This window comes from Recurvomyces mirabilis, assembly GCF_035927965.1.
Source record: "Recurvomyces mirabilis strain CCFEE 5264 chromosome Unknown scaffold_42, whole genome shotgun sequence".
NCBI classification, from domain to species: domain Eukaryota; kingdom Fungi; phylum Ascomycota; class Dothideomycetes; order Mycosphaerellales; family Teratosphaeriaceae; genus Recurvomyces; species Recurvomyces mirabilis.
Window position 1 is genome coordinate 3,116 of NW_027041976.1, and position 20,805 is coordinate 23,920.

Sequence of the window (20,805 nt, forward strand, 5' to 3'; positions counted from 1 at the left end):
CCAGTACAAGCCCGACCGTGACAATTGCCACTGCGGCTCTCAGTCATCAGCAAAGCGCTGTCTAAACTCCAACGCTGAAGCTTCGGTGGCGTGCTTCAAATTTTGGTCTATGTGCGCCACCAGCCATTGGGTTTCTCATACGCATCATCGACAGTCTTTGTAACCGCTTCTGTCTCACATGGCACTATGCCGATCACATACATAATATCGTTGGTACTTTTGCGCTTACGACACATTCGCACAGAAAGCTGGACCACCACAAACCATGCCGTCCCAACAATATTTGTTCTTCTACTTCGACTGTGAAAGTGGGGCGATCGACAGTGCTCAGCGTATAGCTGTGCGTGCGCATGCGACTGCGTATAGTCACCGCGTAGCTCCACGAACAGGATTGCGAGCAGCGAAGTACAAGCAGCGGAGGTATCCCCAGGAGGCGAACGACACGATTTTCCCGACTCCGTCAGACGATAGTGGGGCATCTGCAGCTTCTGTATCTCGGAAGACTATCCATCAGAGCAGCCCGAAACTTTTGGAGACTCAACTACCACGAAGACCTATGGTCGAGCAATTGGCAGCCATCAAAATACAGCAGCCTGCGTTAGTCCAGTCGTACAGTCATGCTAGTAAGCGCATCAGCCAAGATCTGACCATCACCAGAGTCTTGTGTCCAGCGTCAGCTATCAAAGAAGGAATTGTGTTTAGCCGACCGCAGCCACTGCAAGTATTGCAGATACAGAGATCTTCTGAAAACCGACTTGCTAGGCGTGCTAGAGTATCGAAGGAGGGAACCAAAGATCTAGAGCCCAAGACGTTTCGCTGTCTTAGCGAGGGTGGAGCGCACCAGCGAGGAAAGTCTGAGCTCCTGCGGGACATTTTCATCCTAGGTGCCACGTTGAAAGACCCGTTCGACACTTATCCGGTGCCGTATGAAGACTGGTACGGACCAGTACTTGACCGCTTCTACAAGCGCCTTACCCTCGGACCGCAATTGCTGAAGCTGTCGCCAGCACAAATCGATAGCTATATCGAGTGGGTCCGCGCACTTGAGATGTCACACGCCGCTGTTTTTTACACCTCGATACTGCTGGCAACAGGTACGCCTATTGCTACAGGCCGGATGCCACTAAGCCAAGGGTTTCCCGTGCGTGGTCTTGCGGTGCAGGCCATGAAGAATGCGCTGAACGATCCGGCCCAAGCTACGAGCGATGCGGTAATATCTGCGACCGGTAAGCTCGCATTACCTGAGCATCTGTATGGTGATAGGAACACAGCCAACACCGTGCACCGGGCTGCGCAGAAAAGGCGAGCATTGTATTCCCTAGAGCTGCGTACTTTCCTACTGACATTGACTAGGATGATCGACCTCCGCGGCGGCCGCCTGGAAAACCTGGGGTTCCCAGCATTCGTAGTGCAGCTTATGGTGTGGTACGACACGTTCATGGCCAACGAGTCAGGCACAGAGCATTATTTCGCAGAGATACCTCAGCGGACGGGCCTCAAGAAGTACAACGAGGAGGAGGCTTCTGAGGTTGTGTGGAGGTTGAATCCAAAGCGGCTGCTGCACCCAAAATTCTCGTGACATACAAAAATGTACAGAGTTCTTGGGACGGTAATTTCTTCAACACAAATCCAGTACGAGCAGCCGCTCAAGCCAGTCGTTGGGTAAGAGACATTCACGTGCTTCCGTCCGGTCTCCGCCATCTGCACGGGATCAACCTGGAGGATGAGCTGCAGTGCGCCTCTGAACTATTCCCATACCTTGATACCTCAAGAAGGTGATCGATTACTTCCTATCACACATCGTCTTCCCGAAAGAGGTCAAAGAATTTCCTACGAAGCTCTCCACTTCCGGATGGGATACGGCGAGCTTCCAATCGATTCCATTCGCTGTCTTTGGTCGAGTCACAAAGCATTTTCTACTCCATTCCAGGAATAATCGACCGACGAGAAAATTTCGGGTCGACGCCTGCTGTATCCGATTGGGAAATTTATAGTGCACTTTCGACTCGATTGGTGGATTAGCTCCAAGCGCGTGATTGTATGCCAGACCCCTTCATATGCAAGTGAAGCAAGTTGTTCGTTTGGGCTTGACTCGCTTGCCGGATTGAGACACCTTACTTAGCTTGCAAGCAAGCAGTTCGTCTGGACTTGGCTCGGCTTGGCTTGGCTTGGTTGCAAAGGGGGGGGGGGATCATTCAATATCTACCACTAATCGATCGTTATGACCACCTAAAGGGTGAATTGGCGGTGTGCTGAGGGTGTTGACGTTGCGGAGGTTGGTGTCATGAGTGCGCCAGTGGATGTCGCCGGCGCAAGTAGGTCCCTAGGGTCACTGTCAGTAAGTAGTACCCTTCGAGGGGTGGATATTGCTATACCGCGTAAATGTGATTATCCCCCTTTGAATCCAGCTCTTTAAGCACACCTCATATTGAATAGTCTCGCTGTTAAGAGCTCGTCGCCGTGTACCAACCGCTGCTCCGGCAGTACTGAGTAGTCGCTCTGGTTCGTCTGACACCACCGGCGTCCTAAATACATTAGGAGCCATAGTAGCGAGCTGAGGCCACCGAGAGCGCTGTTCGAGCCAGTAGCTAATATGTGAATATTTAATAGACACCGTCTTGCTCCGCGGCTTGCCGGCGTACTCAACAATCTGCTTCGCAATTGAGTGTGGCACGTCGTCGATGTCATCATCAGATATCACATCATCGTCGTCGCAGCGGCGTGTGTCGCGCTGCGATCGTGGCGACGGCTGGAGCGCCTTGTCGTCGAACTGAAGGCTGAGTTTAGTGAATGAGAGCCTAGCAGTTGCAACCAGTCGTCTTTGAATGTGTTGAAGTATGCCTCAGACAGTTCCTGGATCTGCTGCACGTTTAGCGTCGGGAACGCTACATTTGAAGCTCTGCAGGAATCGGATGGCGCAGCGGTTATAGTGAAGCATAGTAGACCAATGTCGGACGGTAACGGATCTGGATGCTTTGCTATCTCTCGCGTAATGAACCACGGCGTGCCTTCTTGCGGGACGTACTGCAGGTCTGATGCAGTGGCGATTCCGTAATGCACTAAGTGGACGTAGATATTTGGCCACAGCATGATCTTGTGAGGTATTGTGAGGTATTGTGAGGTGTTGATATGATTTTTGGATAGTGCCGCCAACAGTCAATCCTTCTGTATTCCGCTGTGCCGTTTCGGCTTGTGATGCTTCCCTTAGCGAGACAGACGAGGCACGGCTGACCGAAGCTCGAGTACCTAAAGAGCTGGTATCCGGACTATTTCCTTGTGTCATGGGCATATTGTCGAATCTATTCTCCAGGCGAGCGAGGGTGGCCAGAATATGGACCATGGTCTTGTCCTTCTTACGCAAATCTGTTAAAGGCGGTGTTATTACCACTGGCCAACGGAACCAATGGCACAGACGGATTATATCGAGCATCTGGGTGAGCTTGTTCCAATAACGATCCTATGGTCTACTTCGTCGTTGACTTTGTGGTGTAAGGGAAGGACTTACTTCGTCGGTAAAGATGCTGATCGTCTACTGCAGAAGTCACTCGCAGGGCCGTTGCCTGGCGGCGTCACTGCCGCCCCCTTCAAGACTAGAGATAACAGCACTTGTGTGTGGGAACAGATGAACGCGCAAACCAGTATTCGGGGTTTCGGCAGAGTAATAAGCTCGCGAAGGATATGGGTTAACGATGATGCAGTGGCAGCAAAATTAGAGAGGCAGAGCATAGCGTTTGATCATCAGCCTGTCGTCAGTGACAGTTGCGTGGTCGATCTGGTAATACTCGAATTGGCAGTCAAAGAGTGATGACTACCGGATGTGCGATCTCGCATCAACGATCCCAGCTCAATGTTAGCGCATGCGACCACAACAGTCCCTTTGGAGAAGCGAGATGATCCTCTCGTGCAGACGTCTAGGCGCCTTCAGACCACGGCAGAAGTATGGCAGAGTGTGTCGTTCTCAAATCAGAGCGGATGTCCCCCAGCTGGCTAGAAGTGCGTTGGTGTCCTGTCCAGGTCATTCGTCGTGACGCAATCGCGCCGAGAATGCGTCCGTCGGATCGCGAAACCATTCCGTTGCAGGGACAATTCGAGAAGAACCTATCCATCTTCCTCCAGGAAGTGAGCGCGGTCTGTTCTGCTTCTCGTGGATCAACACATCCACAAGTTCGACTCCGCTAGACGGCAGCGGTACCGAGTTTTAGCGTTCATTGATCGGAGTCGTAACCGTCACCCCGTAGGATCCTCCGGGTGGCAAGTCAATCGGCACCAGGATGGTCGTACAGGCTTATCAAGTTGAGATGTACGGGTAAATCTCGGCCAGAAAGGAAGGCACAACACTGTTACAGACCTATGTTTACTTGCGAGAATCACGCTTTGATATAGCGGAGTCTTCGTAGCTCCTTTTGGTTGGCGGTACTGGCAACTCCGCCCTCTCTGATCAGACGCCTCCGAAGCGCATCGTTATTTTGGCACTAAATCTCTGACTGCTGCGCTCCGGCATCGCTTCTGCTGACGGTCCGTGCAACGAAGCTCCTCAGAGTTCCATCCGCTTCTATCACTAGATTACCGCCGCTACCATTTGACTCCTACGCTTGCGGCTATGCGCCATCGAATGCTTTGCGCACCATCTACAAATCTTCTTTCACAGTCCAACTGAATTGTATCCAGCTTTGGAGCCACGGCCGATTCCAGGTCCAGTGTTCATGGAGGTGCTTCATGTGAGTCACGCGCCTAGCAATGGCCAGAAGTGGTCGCTTCATCGTACACACGATATCCGCAGAAGTCGAACTGTCGTTGATTGCGCAACTGGTTCTTACCGTTCAAAGGTCGTTTGACTCTCCACGCGCTATGGCTTCAACGTCCCACCTTCCCACTGCGGACTACATTTTTGGCGCCAGACGCAAGCCCGACCAATACACCACAACAGCGCCTCCCTACAAGTTGTCCTTGTTAAGCGTCTTGCTTGATCCCGATGTTCAGGAGCCTACAGTAGGATACCTGGCCTCCCCTGGATCCGAGAAAATCGAATCAACCACTTCCAAATGCTGCAATGCTTGCATAGCACCCGACTCCAGCATTGGCATGGCCGACAAGATGCTCATAGACGGGGAGCAAGGCCCGGCAGGCTCTTGGTGCGATGTACAAGACTGCATCATTGATGGTTTCGTTGGCGCACGCCTGACGGATCCTGCAAGTACATTGCGAGCGATTGCACAAGTATTTCGGCCTCTAGCTTGCCAGAGCCGGAGAGACTGGCACCGAGAGTCGTATCAGGAGCATCTCCGGACAACGGGTGATGAGCAACTGCCCCAGGGCTGTTCAGACTCCAGTGTATTTTCCAGAGGCAGTTCTCCCATAGAAGAGACGCGGCTCAGGGGGGAAAGCAGATCTGTCTTACGTGGAAGGGATGGGTACAGGCGCGTAAGAGATCGTGTGGCCACTCCGTGGCCGAAAGGCAGAAGATGCATGCCTGAGGACGGCTGAGGCGCAGCTTGGCTCGCCGAAAGGGCTCGAGGCGCAGAGGGCGATGTTTAACAAGCGTGCTTAGAATACAACTCCTTTCAAACATTACTACAGAGGTGATAACTATTCGTTCTCCACGGGGAACTTTATACGTGGACAGACAATGCGTATATATGTGATGTGGCTTGTAGCTTTAACGTGCCATCATCTTGAATAGAACTCCGACGGAATCTTGGATACCGGCGTGACCATAGGAGAATGTTGATAGAGCCGCTTCATTTGGTGGACAGTGAACAAACTGTGGTTCTCAATGACATCTCGGTGCATGAAGTGAGCCGTTGAACGATTGTCTCATCGCTTTAACGAATTTGGGTCTTTGAATCGACGGTTGGTTGCGACAAGTAGATTGAACTCAATTCAGAGACTTCTGTAGACCTGTCAGATCCAACTGTTACGTTGTGAGTATAACATCGCAATGAGTAGTTCCCGTTGTCTGATTTCGCATTGCTCCCACTATACGGCATCAAATGCGGAAATCGCAAGAGCGCGAGCGATATCACGTCGCTTGAAGCCCGGTATACGGCCTAGGCATACACCAGAGACGATCAATACTACAGTCACATTAGCTTCTACGTAGCCAACACATGCTATACGATCTGCGCACCTTCGACAAACTTCGCGACGTCGACAATGACGACCTTCAAACAAGGCTTAGAGATCGGTGGATGACGGTACGTGGGGACCTGGCGACCAACTTGTGTATCGATGCTGCTCAGCTGGTCTAGATACTCCCAGGTTCCCGAGCCTCCCCAAGGCATGACTTGCCTCGACACCGATCTAGGTTGTTAATGTTGCTTCCCTAGATGGGCAGATCCAACAAGGTCCGTCCAGGGACTCGTAGCCGCGTCGGGGTAGCTCACGCCAGAGAAAGTCATTTTAGAGAAGTCGTTCCATTGATTCGGGTCCGCCAGAGCGTGCTCCACCACTTTTAGTTGTTCAAGATTGAATGGTGCAATTCGATGTTCTGTAGAATACCGAACCTCACCTCTTGGCGTCTGCGACATAGGTCTGGGGGACGTTGACATGCTCTCTGGAGTAGGTGTGTGTTCCATGATCTCGACTGCGGCGAATGATAAAGTAGCATCGATCGAGATGGCCTTTTCCTCTAAATACCCTTCAACGTCGTATGGGTCAAAGCACTCGCCTTCGAATCCTGCTATTTCGACGGTCATGTCTGCACTGAGACTGTCGCGTCCCAGATTATCTAGCACCGCAAGGGTCTGTGGTCCGACGAAGCAGACGTTATAAGAATCTCTTCTAGCCTGCAGGTTGCCGAATTGGTCTCGGTATGGATAATGAGTACCTGCCCCTCCCACGTGAATCAGAGGAGCAGAAAGGGAGCTCAGTACCTCGTGTTTGCCTCGTTCCAGCGTCGCTTGGAAAGCAGCAATCAGTTGGGCCCGATCTTGACTAATCAGCGAAAGCCTGAAGACCCTGTCGTAGGTATGAGGCCGACGCATAGGGTCGAGCAGGAGCTGATAACCCGCTTCAAGGCAAGCTCTGTGCAAACGGCGCCCGAACGGAGTTTCATAAAAGCTATACGTCCTTGGTGGTGACAGTTGTGGTGGGATCTGAATTTCCTTGGGGAAATTGGCCTCGAAAACGTTGTAAGTGGTCGGCTGTTGGCCCATGCGCTCGCTTTGGTTGTAAGAAGCTGGAACAACAGCTTGAGCCTGTTGTCCGAAGCTGAAGTATTCTACTTGCTGCGGGACCTCTTTGGCTTCCTGGATATGCACAGCATAGCCCTGGTCGATTTCGACAGGGCCTGCTTCCTTCTGATGCAATGATTGCAAGGCTACAGTCTCCTCCAAACAAGAGGACCACTTTTCGTCCGCTAAGAGGATATGCATAAGTCTGGGCGAATGCTCCTCTTCGAGATTACATGCAAGTTTCATGAAAGCCGGGCCCTGCATAGATGTCTCCCGAATGTCTCGTAGTTGTTGATTTGACAGCAACAAGTTGCGACTCGATCATAGCATTCGAGGAACGCTTCGTTCATAAGGTCAACTGTGTCTGTGAGCGCTGACACTCGATTCCAGGCCTCGTCAACGCTGTCACTTATTCGTTTTCTGTAAGCACGCTCAGCCGCTCGGTTCTGCGTCCGACGCCGCTACAACAAGGTCAGCGCTCGAGTTTTCACCTTGCTACCACTCCCGCAGAGCACTTGCACTGTAGAGTAGATCCGAATCCAGTACGTTGAAGATGGCTAGTACCTGAGATGGGTAAGAATTTACCTACATCTGCTCCAGATTCATTTCTCCTCTCTATTAACACACGAGGTCTACCACGTTTCATCTTATCATCACTGCCCCTAGTTCTGCTTATCTTGGCACACTTCCTTTCGAGTTGATCAGTGTCCTCCATTGCTCCTGTTGAGCTTCGGTGCTTCTGAGGAGCAGTACGAGAACGTCCCTACAAACAACGCAAGATATTGCTGTGACGAGTCCTACGTCTGAAAACAATGCTTGTGGCCGATTTTGTTCCACCGTGATCTACCCAAAAATTCTTGGATCTTAGCAAATCCAGCATTGTCTCCGTAAGCCAAGTATTACTTCTGACTAGGCCTCGCGTGTATTGGTAGCAGGCAGATCCACATTGACCGTCTTCGGACTCTCGCTTTGTATTGGCACGCATATTGCAGCATCTCGGTGGCTGTAGATCGAGGTCTGGATTAGGATCACGAACCGGAGTGTTTCGACGTCGCAGCTTGATATACTTGGGAACCATGCTCTTATCGTCGCTGCACACTTCGGACGTCTCTCCAACCACTCGATGAGCGTGCTAGTGTTTACTCGCGATTGCACCGCTTAGACTCACCGAAACACAGCAGTCTGTTCGAGTGTATGCCACAAATCCTGTTCTCTGTCCAGATTCGCGTTCTTCTGAGTTCTTCTGCTCGTCTATCCATTCCAATTCTACGTCACTTATTGGTCATACTATCATCATCATCTGCTTGTATAGCTGCAGAAATCTTGTAGTAGGCACCACGTACAGGTGGACCTCGTCGCTGGCCTATCGAAGTTGCAGGTGTGCGCACTAAATCCCGGGCTGCAGCACCACTTCCCCAGGATTTACGACAGTAGTTCAGGATTTTGAATTCAGAACCTCTAACTACACTAAACGTTCGGGCTAACACAAATCCCGTGTTACGAATTTGCTGACTACTGGTGAGTGATCTTGGGCTAGCGTCCTGCAAAGGAGAAGTTCAAGATGCGGACAACCAACCGACTATCTGTCAGCATCATGCATGGCTGGGTCATTCGTTGGATCATTCGTGCCCGATAACGGAGTCCAGATGCGGACACACTAAAAGTAGCTTACTTCGCCGGAACCAGGATATCCTGTGGTTGATCACCTTTGTATACCTAAGTTAATCATGCAAGTATCTTTGATTATGCATCGTCATTATCTCTACCAACTGTACAGACAGCCTGCTAACTACACAGACAGCTGGAAATACACTGGTCTGCAGCTCGTGTAAGCGCCGTCAGCGTAGTAGTGATTGATCCGTCGGTGTGATTATTAGCCTCTCTTTGTACCTCTTACTTTCGACTGAGATCTATAGAAACGCTATAAGTAGTCGATCTCCAGGCAGTCTACCTTGTTAGCTCACCACAGTGCACATCGCATCAGTCTCAACATCGCCACTATAATTGCACCGTTTCCTTCAATGACCGCCACTTGGCACAACGATACCTACCCATCCATCGACCCTAGCCTTCCCGGCATGTCTGTAAGTGGGAAGAAGGTCCTAGTGACAGGCGGCAGCTCTGGTATCGGCCGTGAGACTGTTAAGACCTTTGCTGCTGCTGGCGCGGCCTCTATCGCAGTCATCGCCCGTCGGCAGGACTTACTCAACGAAACAAAGAAGATCGTCAATAACGAATTCAAGGATGTCGGAATCACGCTACACTCGGTGGACATAACCAATGTCGAGCAAGTTAGGACAGCAGCGCAGAAGATTGGGCCTTGGGATATCAGGGTCTTGAACGCCGGATATATGTCGACGCCTGCTCGGATCGAGGACGACGACCTTGAGGAGTGGTGGAGGGGCTTTGAGGTATCGTTACTACCACGTTCTTGAAAGGCTTACCCATGACGCTGGCTGATAATCCCTCAAAACAGATCAGTATTAACGGCCAGTTCATGATCGCGCAAGCATTTATGCCATCGCGCAATGAAGGGGCCAAGGTAATCGGGACGAGCACCAGCGCGATCTCGATGGACGCATCTTTGCAGACCTCCTACTCCTCGTATGTGACGTCGAAGTTTGGATTGGTGAAGTTCTATGAGGTCTTAGCCGCGAAATATCCAGACACTCACGTTGTCACGTTTCACCCTGGCATCGGTACGTACACACTCCTAGACCTAGAGCCGACACTCTTTAATGCTGATTGGCGGACAGTGGAGACAGACATGTTCGTCAAGTCTGAGATGACTGGTATGCCAATGGACAAAGGTTTGACTTCCTTTACCCGCTTACACATCTGGCCGTCGTTGGTGCTTACAATTTGCTAGCTACTCTGCCTTCGCACTTTGCCGTCTGGCTCGTAAGCCTTGAGGCCGCCTTCCCGCGCGGGAAATTTGTCTCGACGAACTGGGATGTCAATGAGTTGAAAGTAAGGGCCAAGGAGATACAAGACTCGTCTATACTGACGAGCAACATTCTTGGTTGGCCGTTTAAGCCCTAGAGCTGGTCTAAAGTAGAACACAGAGGAGGTTGTGCCTAGCACTGTAGTGACATGAAGGATTCGTGTCGTGCGGTGGTTTCGTGGCTGTTGAATGTGAGGGTGGCTTACGTGGCTGCGTGGGCTAACATAGTTGTAGCGGAGGAATTGTGAGAATGGAAAAAAAAGCATATTCTAGTGCTTCCCCGGCTCCCCGATTCTTATCATCCACAGAGGCAAGCAGGCGCCTACGATGTTGACCTCAGTCCTATTCTTGATCTCAGTCCTGATCCAATGCTCCGGTTCAACGCGTTCCCTTATCGGCTATACATACTTGTCGCTCTCCATGGGCGTGAGCTCGAAGCCCAGCGTGTAGCAGAATGTTCTGAGATCCGTGGTCATGAATGCACTCGTAAGTGACTGGCTGGCTGCACGTTCTCCAACAAATGTCGTGATCTAGGAGATCCCATAACGAACCGGACGATACGTTTCGAGTTCTTGGTGAGGTTAGCGAATGGTTCAAAAGAGGCTGGACTCTACAGGAGCTGCTGGCTCCACGTCTGGTCAATCTCGTGACAAGCTCATGGCAACTGATTGGGCATAAAGGAATATCTTAACTTAGTGGCTACGAGACTTTGGTCGGGCCTAGCCTGGAATGTGATAATTCTAAGACCACTGGTATTCCGCAAACCGCGCTGCACGGCTTCCGAACAGATGCTGAATACGGTGTGGAACAGAAATTGGCATGGATGGAAGGCAGAAGTACTACACCTGAGGAAGATGTATCGTACGCCTCGTACGGGATATGTGGGGCCACGCTCGGTGCGAATTATAGTGAAAGAGGTAAAGGAGCGAGACAGCCTCTGCACTCGTGCATCTTTATCCGCATCTACGCAGATGGTGTTGACGGTCGACTATCTCAACATGACTGCACAATTTGAGACGGGTCAACAACCACCGCTTGTAGTGCTGAAGGGAGAATTGTTGTGTTGGATAATCTGGCCAAGGATATACAGAATATATCCGCTCTTCTTGAGCATGCAATCAAGACAATAGAGCGCAATGCAAGGTCGAGCGAGTAATATCTTCTCGGGTATATCAGTTGGTGCCAGAGTGAACGACCGCTGGCCACTCTATTTAAAAGCAGTCGAGAGAAGCCGCGAAAACTTGTGCTTGACTATGTGGTATGTGGCCCCACCCAGCATCTGTGTCTCGGTGCTGTTGCGCCTGCCATAGTGACTCGAATTGATCTTTTCATCCTTCGAGGCATGCCCTTGTGCTGCAAGCCTGGAGAGAAGTAGATGCTCGCATTGGTGTGACTATAGTCTTCCCCCAGATGGCTTCAGCTCACCACATTTTGGCAACGGGAATCACCTGTTGCACTGGCATGAACGTGCCCTCTTACATCTCGACAGCACAAGACTGCGTTAATCCTCCTTCCGAACTTAGCGCATCTACATACTGCTCGGTTTCTATGCATTGCATTGGGTTGGCCTCAGCCGCCTTCACCGTCGGCTTGACACCGGAGTCTTCGACGTTCGAGGTCACGTTCCTAGACTTCCTTGCCTCTTTCTCGGCTTCCTTCACGGCTTTATCCATTCGTGCCTTTTGGAGATCTTCGTAACTCGTCACTCTAGCCTTTCCGACCTTCATTGAGTCCATGTCTCCGACCATGCTTAACATCCAGGCCGTGAAGGACAGCAGGAGGAGCGTTCCGGACTACGGGCAGGAGCTCGTCTATAGGGACGAGAAGGGCACGGTGGGGCTCACGCAGAACGCTTACGTCTCGTTGTTTGATGGAGGGAGGGCTAGATAGCTATGTAGCCCTCAGGGGCGGAAGGATAGCATCGAAGGTGCATTATAAGTGACATCGGTGACGGAGGTTCGAGAGATGATTGACAAGAAGTAGAGTGTGTGGCTTACAAGCAGGTTGAGGATGCATTCACCTTATGTGGACTAGCTCAGGTCGTGCGCTGATATATCTCTGCCCAGTTCTGATCGTATCTTGAAGACGCCGATGTCCAAGCACAAATGCCTCTTCGACCTTGCCTCCAACACGCGCTTTCCTACTTGGCGGCGTATTCATACTCTTGAAGGGCGGTGTCCGCGCTACCCTGGAGACAGTCGGCAGGCTCCCACGTGTCTTGCCAACTTACTCGATAGTACAGCTTCGATCCACGACGCCTGCTATTTGTAATACGGGCTACAGCCCATGTCGGTCCGGATGGACGACTCACGACTTCAGGTCTTGAGCTATGCCTATGACGCGACAGCAAATTTGCGCTGCTGCTAGCCGGGCACGAGCTCGTTTTCGTGCGAAGTCTCCGGTAAGGCTTCCGCGGAGCTTCGCTTTCGCTTTCGCTTTCGCTGTCATCAGTTGGAGCGGTAGCCAAGCATCTTGACTGGAAATGTGTGCTGGACGCCAAAGACTTCTGTAGGCGCCAGGCCGTGTCACTGCCGTCGGAACCGGCTGGCGGGATCGAAGTCGAGGGCGACAATCCATCAGAATGTCTACCGGGTTCAAGGAACGTCGGTGGACTCAGGCAGCTTATAAAGCGGGTAGAAGGCTGTTCGGTAGATAGTTCGCGAGCAGACACTCCGCTGGTAGACGACATTGCAGGACGGTCATCCGTGTCTTCGGTGCGAAACGGGACACCAGGTTCGGCGGATGTCGTAGTATCCCAGCAGAGCTTTTCCGCATGGCCCGGCAGCTCGGCGACGCTGCTCCGTGTAGGTGTGCGTTCGATCTGCAGCGGTGATGAACATGCTGCTACAACAGACTCCGCCAACGACACATGGTTATCGCCTAGTGATACCGCAGTCGACGCGGTACTGGCCGTCGAGAACGTGGCATCAGGGATCTGCATGGCCTCCCCAACAGGGGAATCGCCTGCAGCCCTAGATAGAAGCTGGGGCGGATGGAGCTCCCGGCCGTGTGACGGTGCGATTATCGATGCTATACGGAATTCGGTGTCCATGCCGGCGCCGGGACCTATTGTTCACTCGTCAACGTGCTGAATAAAGGCGGGTAGGCTCGAATCTTACCGATGGACGTACGATTCACTGGCGGCTGGTGGCAAGCGCTCGAGATGCTGAACACGGCTTCGCCGGGGCGACTTCTCGAGGCGGCGAAATGTTCGAACGACTTGCGGGCGGTCGACTGTGGAGGTGGGCCGGGGTAGAAGACCATCTTATCTAGCGACACTGCAGAGGCCATTGCCCTGGTTGAGGAGTTCGAGCTATCCGTCTACAGACTGTTCTGGGAGGTGGGGCCCTGTTGGGCACCGAAGAATCGTAGACAGAACGGGTCGGCAGACACAATACGCTATATAGCCGCATCACAGTGAGCGCAGACTTGCCTGCCGGTTTCAGACTTTCCTTTTCGAGGGAGGACCGAGTCGCAACATTTCCTAACCCCCTCATTGCCATTCCCGGTCGCAACCACAATCCGTTGAGGCGCTAGCAGCGTCGATGCAAAGTCACGCGCATGCGTGTATGAGAGCCTAGCGTCCAGGCAGCACTCAAGAGCAGACCACTCGACACGCGAGCCGACGAGCTTGCCAGGATGATGCATAAATGAGATGGCGAAAGTGGCAAGTCTGTGCCCGGGTTGGCGCTAGTGTGATAAGAGCGCGCTGCAGCGAGGCTGCAGATGGGAGGAGCGGGTGTGGTCGGCTTGCCACGGCGAGAGTTGGGCAGTGATGAACGCTGAGATCGACACCGCACACCCAGACGGCAAAGTTCCATCCCCGCGGGGCAATGGCACAGATCCATGGGCAGCCGGGGCGCGGCCTCAAAGAAGGCTCAGTCCGAGAATCGCGCGGGCGAGGTATTGCAGAGAGTCGGCGCAGCATGACCACCACGCAGGTTCGCTTGAACCATCGTGGAAGCTGCGTCTTCGCGGCGACGGCGATCTTCCATCGTTAGACTCCAGTGTTGCATCCTCGTACCGACGAGACGCGTCAGCTGTGGAGGCGCAGCGCTATCTGCGGTCAACGATCGCGATGCTGGCGAGCGGCAGGCTGGTGCAGTCGTATTACGAGCAAAAAGGGTCGTGGGAGTTGGGCGCGCACCGCAGGTGAAGTCGAGGTGGGCACGCTTGGCCGGACGCGGCCGGCGCTAGACCATCCCCGGACGACGCTGCGCCCGATCGGGGTGCGTCCCGATCGGGGCGCAGGTCCGCTGTCGCCGGCTTTATATAATAATATTAGGTTACCTAGATTTTCGATAATACTAAAGATTATAGTAACAAAGTAGGCGTCGCGCTACTAGAGAGTAGGCGAGAGTACTAGGAGATATAGTAGGAACCTAATAACTAATTCGTTTATACAATAGACAAAGAAGGCAGCGTATAGGTGTTACGGACACTGTCACAATGATTGGTGGGATAAGCGAGTGGACAGGAAGGCAGGAGCGGAGGCTTCCGCTCCCGCAACTGATACGACTGACACTCCTTCGATCAGTCGGATCAGACGCCACTGACTGAACTGACCGCACCGCGATCAGTCAGATCAGTCGAGGCACGAATCTCCTATGTATATAGAATGAACGTTTCTTATGTAGGTAGTTCGTGTTCAACCTAAGTTACCAACCCGCCGAAAGGTCAAACCTCAGAGCAGTCACTTACCCGACCCATCGCTTGAAACTCACTCGTCTAACGAGCTCTAACCCCCTTGTACCGCAGGTGCATAACAATAGGGCTAACTAATATATAGTACCTATATAAAGACGGTAGCTTGCTATTACTAGCGAGGCATTATAGTAGGGAACTATTACGCCTGTATATTGAGGTAGGCAATTATAAACGAGCCAGAGCATTATCTATTTGATTGATTGGCAGCTATCTTTGATTAGTCTTGTAGCTGCGGTATCCTGATAGGTGTGATGGATCGCGCAGATCAAAGAAGCTGTATGTAAGGGTGTAGCGAGGCCCATCCCGCTCTAATTGCGGAGTAACACGTCCGTGTGCCCCACATGTACAAAAGCGCTAGCGTCGCCATATGTTCACTCCGCCCCAAGAGGCGAAGAAAACATTTACACAATTCTCAGGATTTTCCGTGGGATATGTCGCCGCGGCTGCGCGCAGCACAATACATTCTGGTCGCTGTCATTTGTCCTTGAGGTGTAGATAGCAGTGAGGGCTTTGAGTTAGTGCTTGGTATCTGCGTCTCATGTGCCAACATCTTACCATGGCGGGAATTGACTACATCGATCCGGAAAGCATGTTCCGAGCCATTGATTCTGGTTCTACGCCAGACATGAGGCCTATACCTGAGATCCTCAACAAGAATGACGTACAGTGGCAAAGCCGACCACGTATAGCGAGCATCTTTCAAGACTGGAAGTTACTGAGAGCTATCATGGAGCGGCACGAAGCAACCATTCAGAAGCGGTGGCGCAAGAAGACTAAAGTACAGCGCCTCAAGATTCTCCTGACGGCATGGCCTGAAATGGCAGCGTCGCATCGGCCTGATTACTTTGCACTTAGGAAAGAGACTGCAGAGGAACGGCGGGCAGGTACAAAATATCGCGCATATTTTTTATGGCCGTATATCAACCAAGAGGACCTTACCGACGCTAAAAAATTGTTGCTGCTTTTTCAAGCACGAGGACGAAGCTCACCGGATGTCTTCGCCATAGCAGATGAACAAGCTGCACATCTCGGATTCACCTCTGGAGCGATCGTTCAGCCCTTCCTTAACAACTACACCATGTACTTCTCTGGCCGTAGTACGGCCGAAGTATATGGTGAGATTGTTGCGTGGGATGATGACGATGCTGCATTCCAGGATATGATGTACCAGAGAGCATTACAACCCGGTGCGGGTCTTACACTTCTGGAGATTCAAGAGCGCATCTATGACTTCTTGGTTGAGTGTTGCAAGAACATTTTGCATGATATATCCGGTATTGCGCTCACGAGCGATGCATATCCGATACAGTCGGAAGTTTCAATCGCAAAAGATACCGCCATCGGATTTGACTCGCTTGCGGTAATGGCCGCGGAAGCGCCGTATCGCGTGCCGGCAGAGTTCGACCTTGCAAGGCTTCAATCGCTCTTCGCAGCCAGGGTTTCGGCAGCAGAAGATCACATATGGTCAATGCGCGAGGATCCTAGTTACTATGCCGAGCACCTAACGGAAGCTAGTGAGCACCGGACTGAGAGACTGAGAGACTCAGCCGGGAAGGCGCACCCGTTCTTCAGCGTAGCTTCGAATGAGCCGTTTTGGGCATATGTGATTAGCGACGTGACTGGAAACGCCCACGTTCTACTTGAGGTGTTTCAAGAGCTCTATCTTCAAGTGATTGCGCTAGGCGAGCTGCATACGAAGTACGCGAAGGATCTCAGAGTCGATCAGGACCTCCCGCAAGAGTATCTGCATGCTCTGCTCAGGTTCCGTTACTACCTCGACCAAGCCGTTAAAGGCCCTCTGCGGCAGCTTCGTAACTATGCGCTTGCATCTCCGCCTATGCGTCCATACTTTGCTCGATCCCCTGCAGAAGGTCAACCTCTGAAGAACCAGATCGTGCAGAAGCCTGGTGTGAAATTCGACAAGTCGCAGCATGAGCTTCTGCAACTGCTGATGGTGCTGTGGGAAAATGATTATCGAGTGCACTTGATCGGCCAAACAACGGCAGTTGACGAGCTGGAGCGGCTCCTTCGAAGCGAGCCGAATGCCCGCGACATGATATCCAGCTATGTCGCCAGCATCATCTCTAACCTATCTGTTCTTACAGAAGTAACTCGACAGCTGAGTAGATTCCAGCCTTGGGCGCAAACGTTTGAAGACACCATGGTCAACCACAGGGAAGCGATTGAGGAGGACTACAACCAGCGCACCAAACACTGGAATGGCTTGCTTGAAGTCGCCAGAGGTTCTTCACAAAGTCAGCTCGTTCGTCTCGGCGATCCAACAGAGAGGCGTTTCTACTATCCAATCGATAAGCGGAGGAGTAAGGAGAATGTCGAGGCCGTGCGCTCTGCTGAGCAGGGTCTTGACGCCTTCTGGGCTGAATTCGATCGTGCCTTGCTGACGAAGATGGGCGAGAACCTGCCGGGCACAGCTTTGTGGAAGCTCTTGTCTTGGCCGAGGACGTTGCAAAGGATGCCGGAATGGACTGAACCGAAGAAGAAGCTGGGGACTGGGCAGCACGTGGACGCGGGCGGTGCACTCGCAAAACCGCTGTCGGAACTGTACCTCGATCTTCAGCAGCGTACAGAAAAAACCATTGATCGTTCACGCCCTGCTCAGATCGCTAGCATGAAGACCAAGACTAAAGGTACGGGAAATCCTCCTCGGACGCACGAAGACCCGCCATCTAGCGCACAACCCGATCCTCAGCCAGTCTTCGCTGTTGACGCTCGCGCACTCAAAGTGTTTCGCACCCTCCTCTTCTTCACGCCATCTGCCCATGCAACACCTGGCGAATTGGCGTGGACGGACTTTCTATATGCCATGGACTCCGTAGGCTTTCATATCGAGAAGCTGCATGGTAGCGCTTGGCAGTTCCAGCCAACCAAACTCGGCATTGAGCGGGGTGTACAGTTTCACGAGCCACATCCAAGTGGCAAGCTGACGTACAGAGTCGCTAGGCGAATCGGACGGAGACTGGAAAGGGCATATGGATGGTTCAGCGGATCGTTTGTGCCGGGGGACAAGGATGGTGGGAAGGCTCAGCAATAGACTATGGACCTGTCTCCTCGCCATGAGTCAGGTGTTGAGATTGTAGCTGCCTCTGGTATCTCCGGCTTGAATGGTCGGCGCTCGGTCCAATCTTCCTTTCTCTTCATTTTTAAGGGAACAGCTGTCATTGCTGGATGGCTAAGCGATTACCGTTCTTGGCCGTTCGACAGCATCGGGAGCCACGAGGGAATAGGAACGAAAACGCCGCAATAGTTCTTTAAGCTCTGAACCTTGAATTCGATGTTTGGTACATCGCAAATGGCGTCTCCACGCTGTTTCTTCCGGTTCTAAACAGTAACCACAAGTCCGACACAAAAGCGTGCGTACGGTGATCTCCTCTCGAGTCGTGCGGTACACAAAGCACAGCAAAGCCTTCCAGATGCTGACATCTTCGCCATGTGGCTTTCTGGAGGTGTATCATCAATGAACGATCAGCTGCATGCGGCCGATGAAGGAAGCTATTGATTCTGACCTGGTCGAAGACATTGACGCGGTCGCTACACACTGATTCGTGCGCAGCTTGTACGAGGCGCTCTAGGCTCTGGCACAACGCGACACAAAGAGGCTCAACTTCCTTGTCTGGTGGACAGAGAAGGCTGGCGGTAGAGGACAGGTGTTGACCAACAAGGTACTCCAGCCAGCGTGTCAATTGTAGCCATGGTGAAGGCTGTTTCCTAGTTGGCAGGTCACAAATCCATTCCTCACCATGCTGCGCCACTATCTCCCGAGCAGCGAGTTCTTCTAGCATCAGGGTCGCGAGCGGTAGGACTGTATGAGACCAGCTAGTCTTGGCCCTGGTGTAGATGGTAAGCTTGGCGCGTTCCTGATCTGGAAGTATTTACTCTGCCGTCCAGTATGAAACAGACGCTGAGCGTTGACATCGCGAAAGGCTGAGTTCGTGCGCACTCGAATTGCGTGCCGTCAGGATATACTGTGGGCTCCTCCACGGGTGCCAGCTGTCCAGTTATGGGCGTCGCGCCAGTGACTTCGCAAGGTCTCAAAGTTTGGAGATACGTACGCACAGTGATCAGGGTCGAGGCGGCATAGGTTGTATTCCAATGGACTTTGAGACCTGGTATCGGGTCGTCAAGGGTAGCTGGTAGAGTGAAGGTATCCTCGGATTGATGGATTGGCCACGCCTCCAGATCCCGGACGATCTGTATGCGCTGCTTAGAGGGTATCGACGGGTCCTTCGCACGAAGATGGGTAACAGCGTGAATCGGCCACACAGCATAGCGGCACTTGTAACAGACGGCGACCCCAGGGTCTGTTATACACCCGAAGTACTCATCGGCCATTGGCTCGTATCAACGAGTGTTTTTGGAAAAGCTTGTTTGTTCGTCATAATTCCTCTATAGTCGTGCCGACTCACACATCTCGGTCATAGCTGCTAAGCACGAGCCTGGCTGGAGTCAGTGCTATGGCATGGAAGAAGAATTGGGGGCGGAACACCAAAGCAGCACCATCGCTGACAGCTTCTGGTTCTCGGAGTCGTGTAGCTGTCAACTGGGCGACCATGAGCGTGATATGGCGTCCCTGACGAGACTTTTGACCATGATTGAAGGACGATCCCAACGCGGGGTCGATCCGTGTGCGGAATAGAAGTGAGAGAATAGAGAATAGTCGTGTCCGTCGTAGCAAAGAGAATAGACCTGTCCGCGGTCTTGAGGAAATGTGCCCCCCCACTCAAGCGCGAGTCCAGATGCACTCCCAACATTCGTACTACCGGGGACGGATCACCGTCAAAGCCAGGGATCCGCACTGTGGCCTGCATGACGAAATTCTTCAGCCGTGGTGTAAATTGGATCAGCTGGCACTTGTCGGGAGCGAAGGTGGCACCGTGAGTCTTGTCTTAGTCGGCGCAGATCTCGTGTGCTCGTTCCAACATGCGGCAGGTTGCTATCTACTGCAGATCTAGTACACCAAGAAACCCGCGTCTTCCTACAAGATGCTCATTCAGAAAAGGGACAGACTGCACGAAGGTGATCCACGTGCAACCGCTGTATCTCGCATTCCAACCGCTCCATGAGCCGTTTGTCACGCTCCATGCAGGAGATCTTCTCCTTGATAGCATTATTGTACAGTTCGAAACGCTCCCATTTATCGGCATCGTCAAACCGCTCCACTTCCTTGTTTCTTTCGTCATGCATAATCTTAAGAGTGTTGTCAATGCCCGCAACCGAAGCCTGCATCTCGGTGGACTCATGATTTCGTAGCTCAATTTCTGCAATGTACACCGACTTTGCAGTCACCTCTACCCGGTCGTCTGACATATGGGTCTCAAGTTCGACAATCGCCGCCTTATTGAGGTCTATTATGCTTTTCTGTTTCACCCTCTGCTCTTCTAGCTGTTCCTTTTTGGCTAACCAGATTGCGAATTCACCCATGGCAATCTCTGTCGCCATCCGCAACGGACTCCGTGCTCCTTAGTGTCGTAGAAGATTCGTCCAGTCCGTGCCGTATCGTAAGCGCAACTTTTTATCTCTCGTAAGAGCTCCGTCCTGTCTGCCGATCCGATCTCGTCAGCCTTTAATGTCTCGTGATGAAGTCGGCAGCTTATACAAGCGAGCTCTAACAGCCTCCAAGGATTGAGTTATGAAGCCTCTTGAGTAGTCGGGCCGGGCCGTGAAAGCCCGCTTTGGGCGGCAGTCTTGGAACGAGATGGAGCAATTCGAAAAGTTCTTAACTTCTTAAGTTCAGTTAGCAGTGCATATACACCACGAGACCCAATGTCATGGCTCCTCACTCGTAGCAGATGGTTAATCGTAGACTCATAAGACTTCGGGATAGCATATTGTGGGGATGACCATGACGTCGAAATGACGCCCAGAAAGGCCTTTGTCACGCAAGAAAGGTATTTGAGTACCTGCCGCGTCGCATTGAATGCAGCAGTGATCGAGCAGCATCTAGACAAAGACAACGAGGTGTAC

General features: G+C 52.2%; 7 protein-coding genes across 7 annotated transcripts; 3 read left to right on the forward strand and 4 right to left on the reverse strand.

Annotated features, from left to right (window-relative positions):
- Window positions 1-265: 265 nt before the first annotated feature.
- LTS14_010406 (uncharacterized protein) lies at window positions 266-1,579 on the forward strand (the record flags this gene model as incomplete). The annotated part of the gene is made up of 1 exon (XM_064843082.1): window positions 266-1,579. The coding sequence occupies one exon, from the start codon at window positions 266-268 to the stop codon at window positions 1,577-1,579; it is 1,314 nt and encodes a 437-aa protein (XP_064689301.1).
- A 4,729-nt stretch (window positions 1,580-6,308) lies between these two features.
- On the reverse strand, window positions 6,309-7,418 carry LTS14_010407 (uncharacterized protein; the record flags this gene model as incomplete). Its single annotated transcript, XM_064843083.1, has 1 exon — window positions 6,309-7,418. The coding sequence occupies one exon, from the start codon at window positions 7,416-7,418 to the stop codon at window positions 6,309-6,311; it is 1,110 nt and encodes a 369-aa protein (XP_064689302.1).
- A 1,832-nt stretch (window positions 7,419-9,250) lies between these two features.
- LTS14_010408 (uncharacterized protein) lies at window positions 9,251-10,214 on the forward strand (the record flags this gene model as incomplete). Its single annotated transcript, XM_064843084.1, has 4 exons — window positions 9,251-9,583; window positions 9,649-9,871; window positions 9,929-9,982; window positions 10,042-10,214. The coding sequence occupies 4 exons, from the start codon at window positions 9,251-9,253 to the stop codon at window positions 10,212-10,214; spliced, it is 783 nt and encodes a 260-aa protein (XP_064689303.1).
- Window positions 10,215-11,323: 1,109 nt separating this feature from the next.
- LTS14_010409 (uncharacterized protein) lies at window positions 11,324-11,864 on the reverse strand (the record flags this gene model as incomplete). Its single annotated transcript, XM_064843085.1, has 2 exons — window positions 11,324-11,477; window positions 11,653-11,864. The coding sequence occupies 2 exons, from the start codon at window positions 11,862-11,864 to the stop codon at window positions 11,324-11,326; spliced, it is 366 nt and encodes a 121-aa protein (XP_064689304.1).
- A 392-nt stretch (window positions 11,865-12,256) lies between these two features.
- LTS14_010410 (uncharacterized protein) lies at window positions 12,257-13,407 on the reverse strand (the record flags this gene model as incomplete). Its single annotated transcript, XM_064843086.1, has 2 exons — window positions 12,257-13,182; window positions 13,248-13,407. The coding sequence occupies 2 exons, from the start codon at window positions 13,405-13,407 to the stop codon at window positions 12,257-12,259; spliced, it is 1,086 nt and encodes a 361-aa protein (XP_064689305.1).
- Window positions 13,408-15,379: 1,972 nt separating this feature from the next.
- On the forward strand, window positions 15,380-17,875 carry LTS14_010411 (uncharacterized protein; the record flags this gene model as incomplete). Its single annotated transcript, XM_064843087.1, has 1 exon — window positions 15,380-17,875. One exon carries the CDS (start codon window positions 15,380-15,382, stop codon window positions 17,873-17,875), a length of 2,496 nt encoding a protein of 831 aa, XP_064689306.1.
- A 1,952-nt stretch (window positions 17,876-19,827) lies between these two features.
- LTS14_010412 (uncharacterized protein) lies at window positions 19,828-20,262 on the reverse strand (the record flags this gene model as incomplete). Its single annotated transcript, XM_064843088.1, has 1 exon — window positions 19,828-20,262. The coding sequence occupies one exon, from the start codon at window positions 20,260-20,262 to the stop codon at window positions 19,828-19,830; it is 435 nt and encodes a 144-aa protein (XP_064689307.1).
- Window positions 20,263-20,805: the final 543 nt, after the last annotated feature.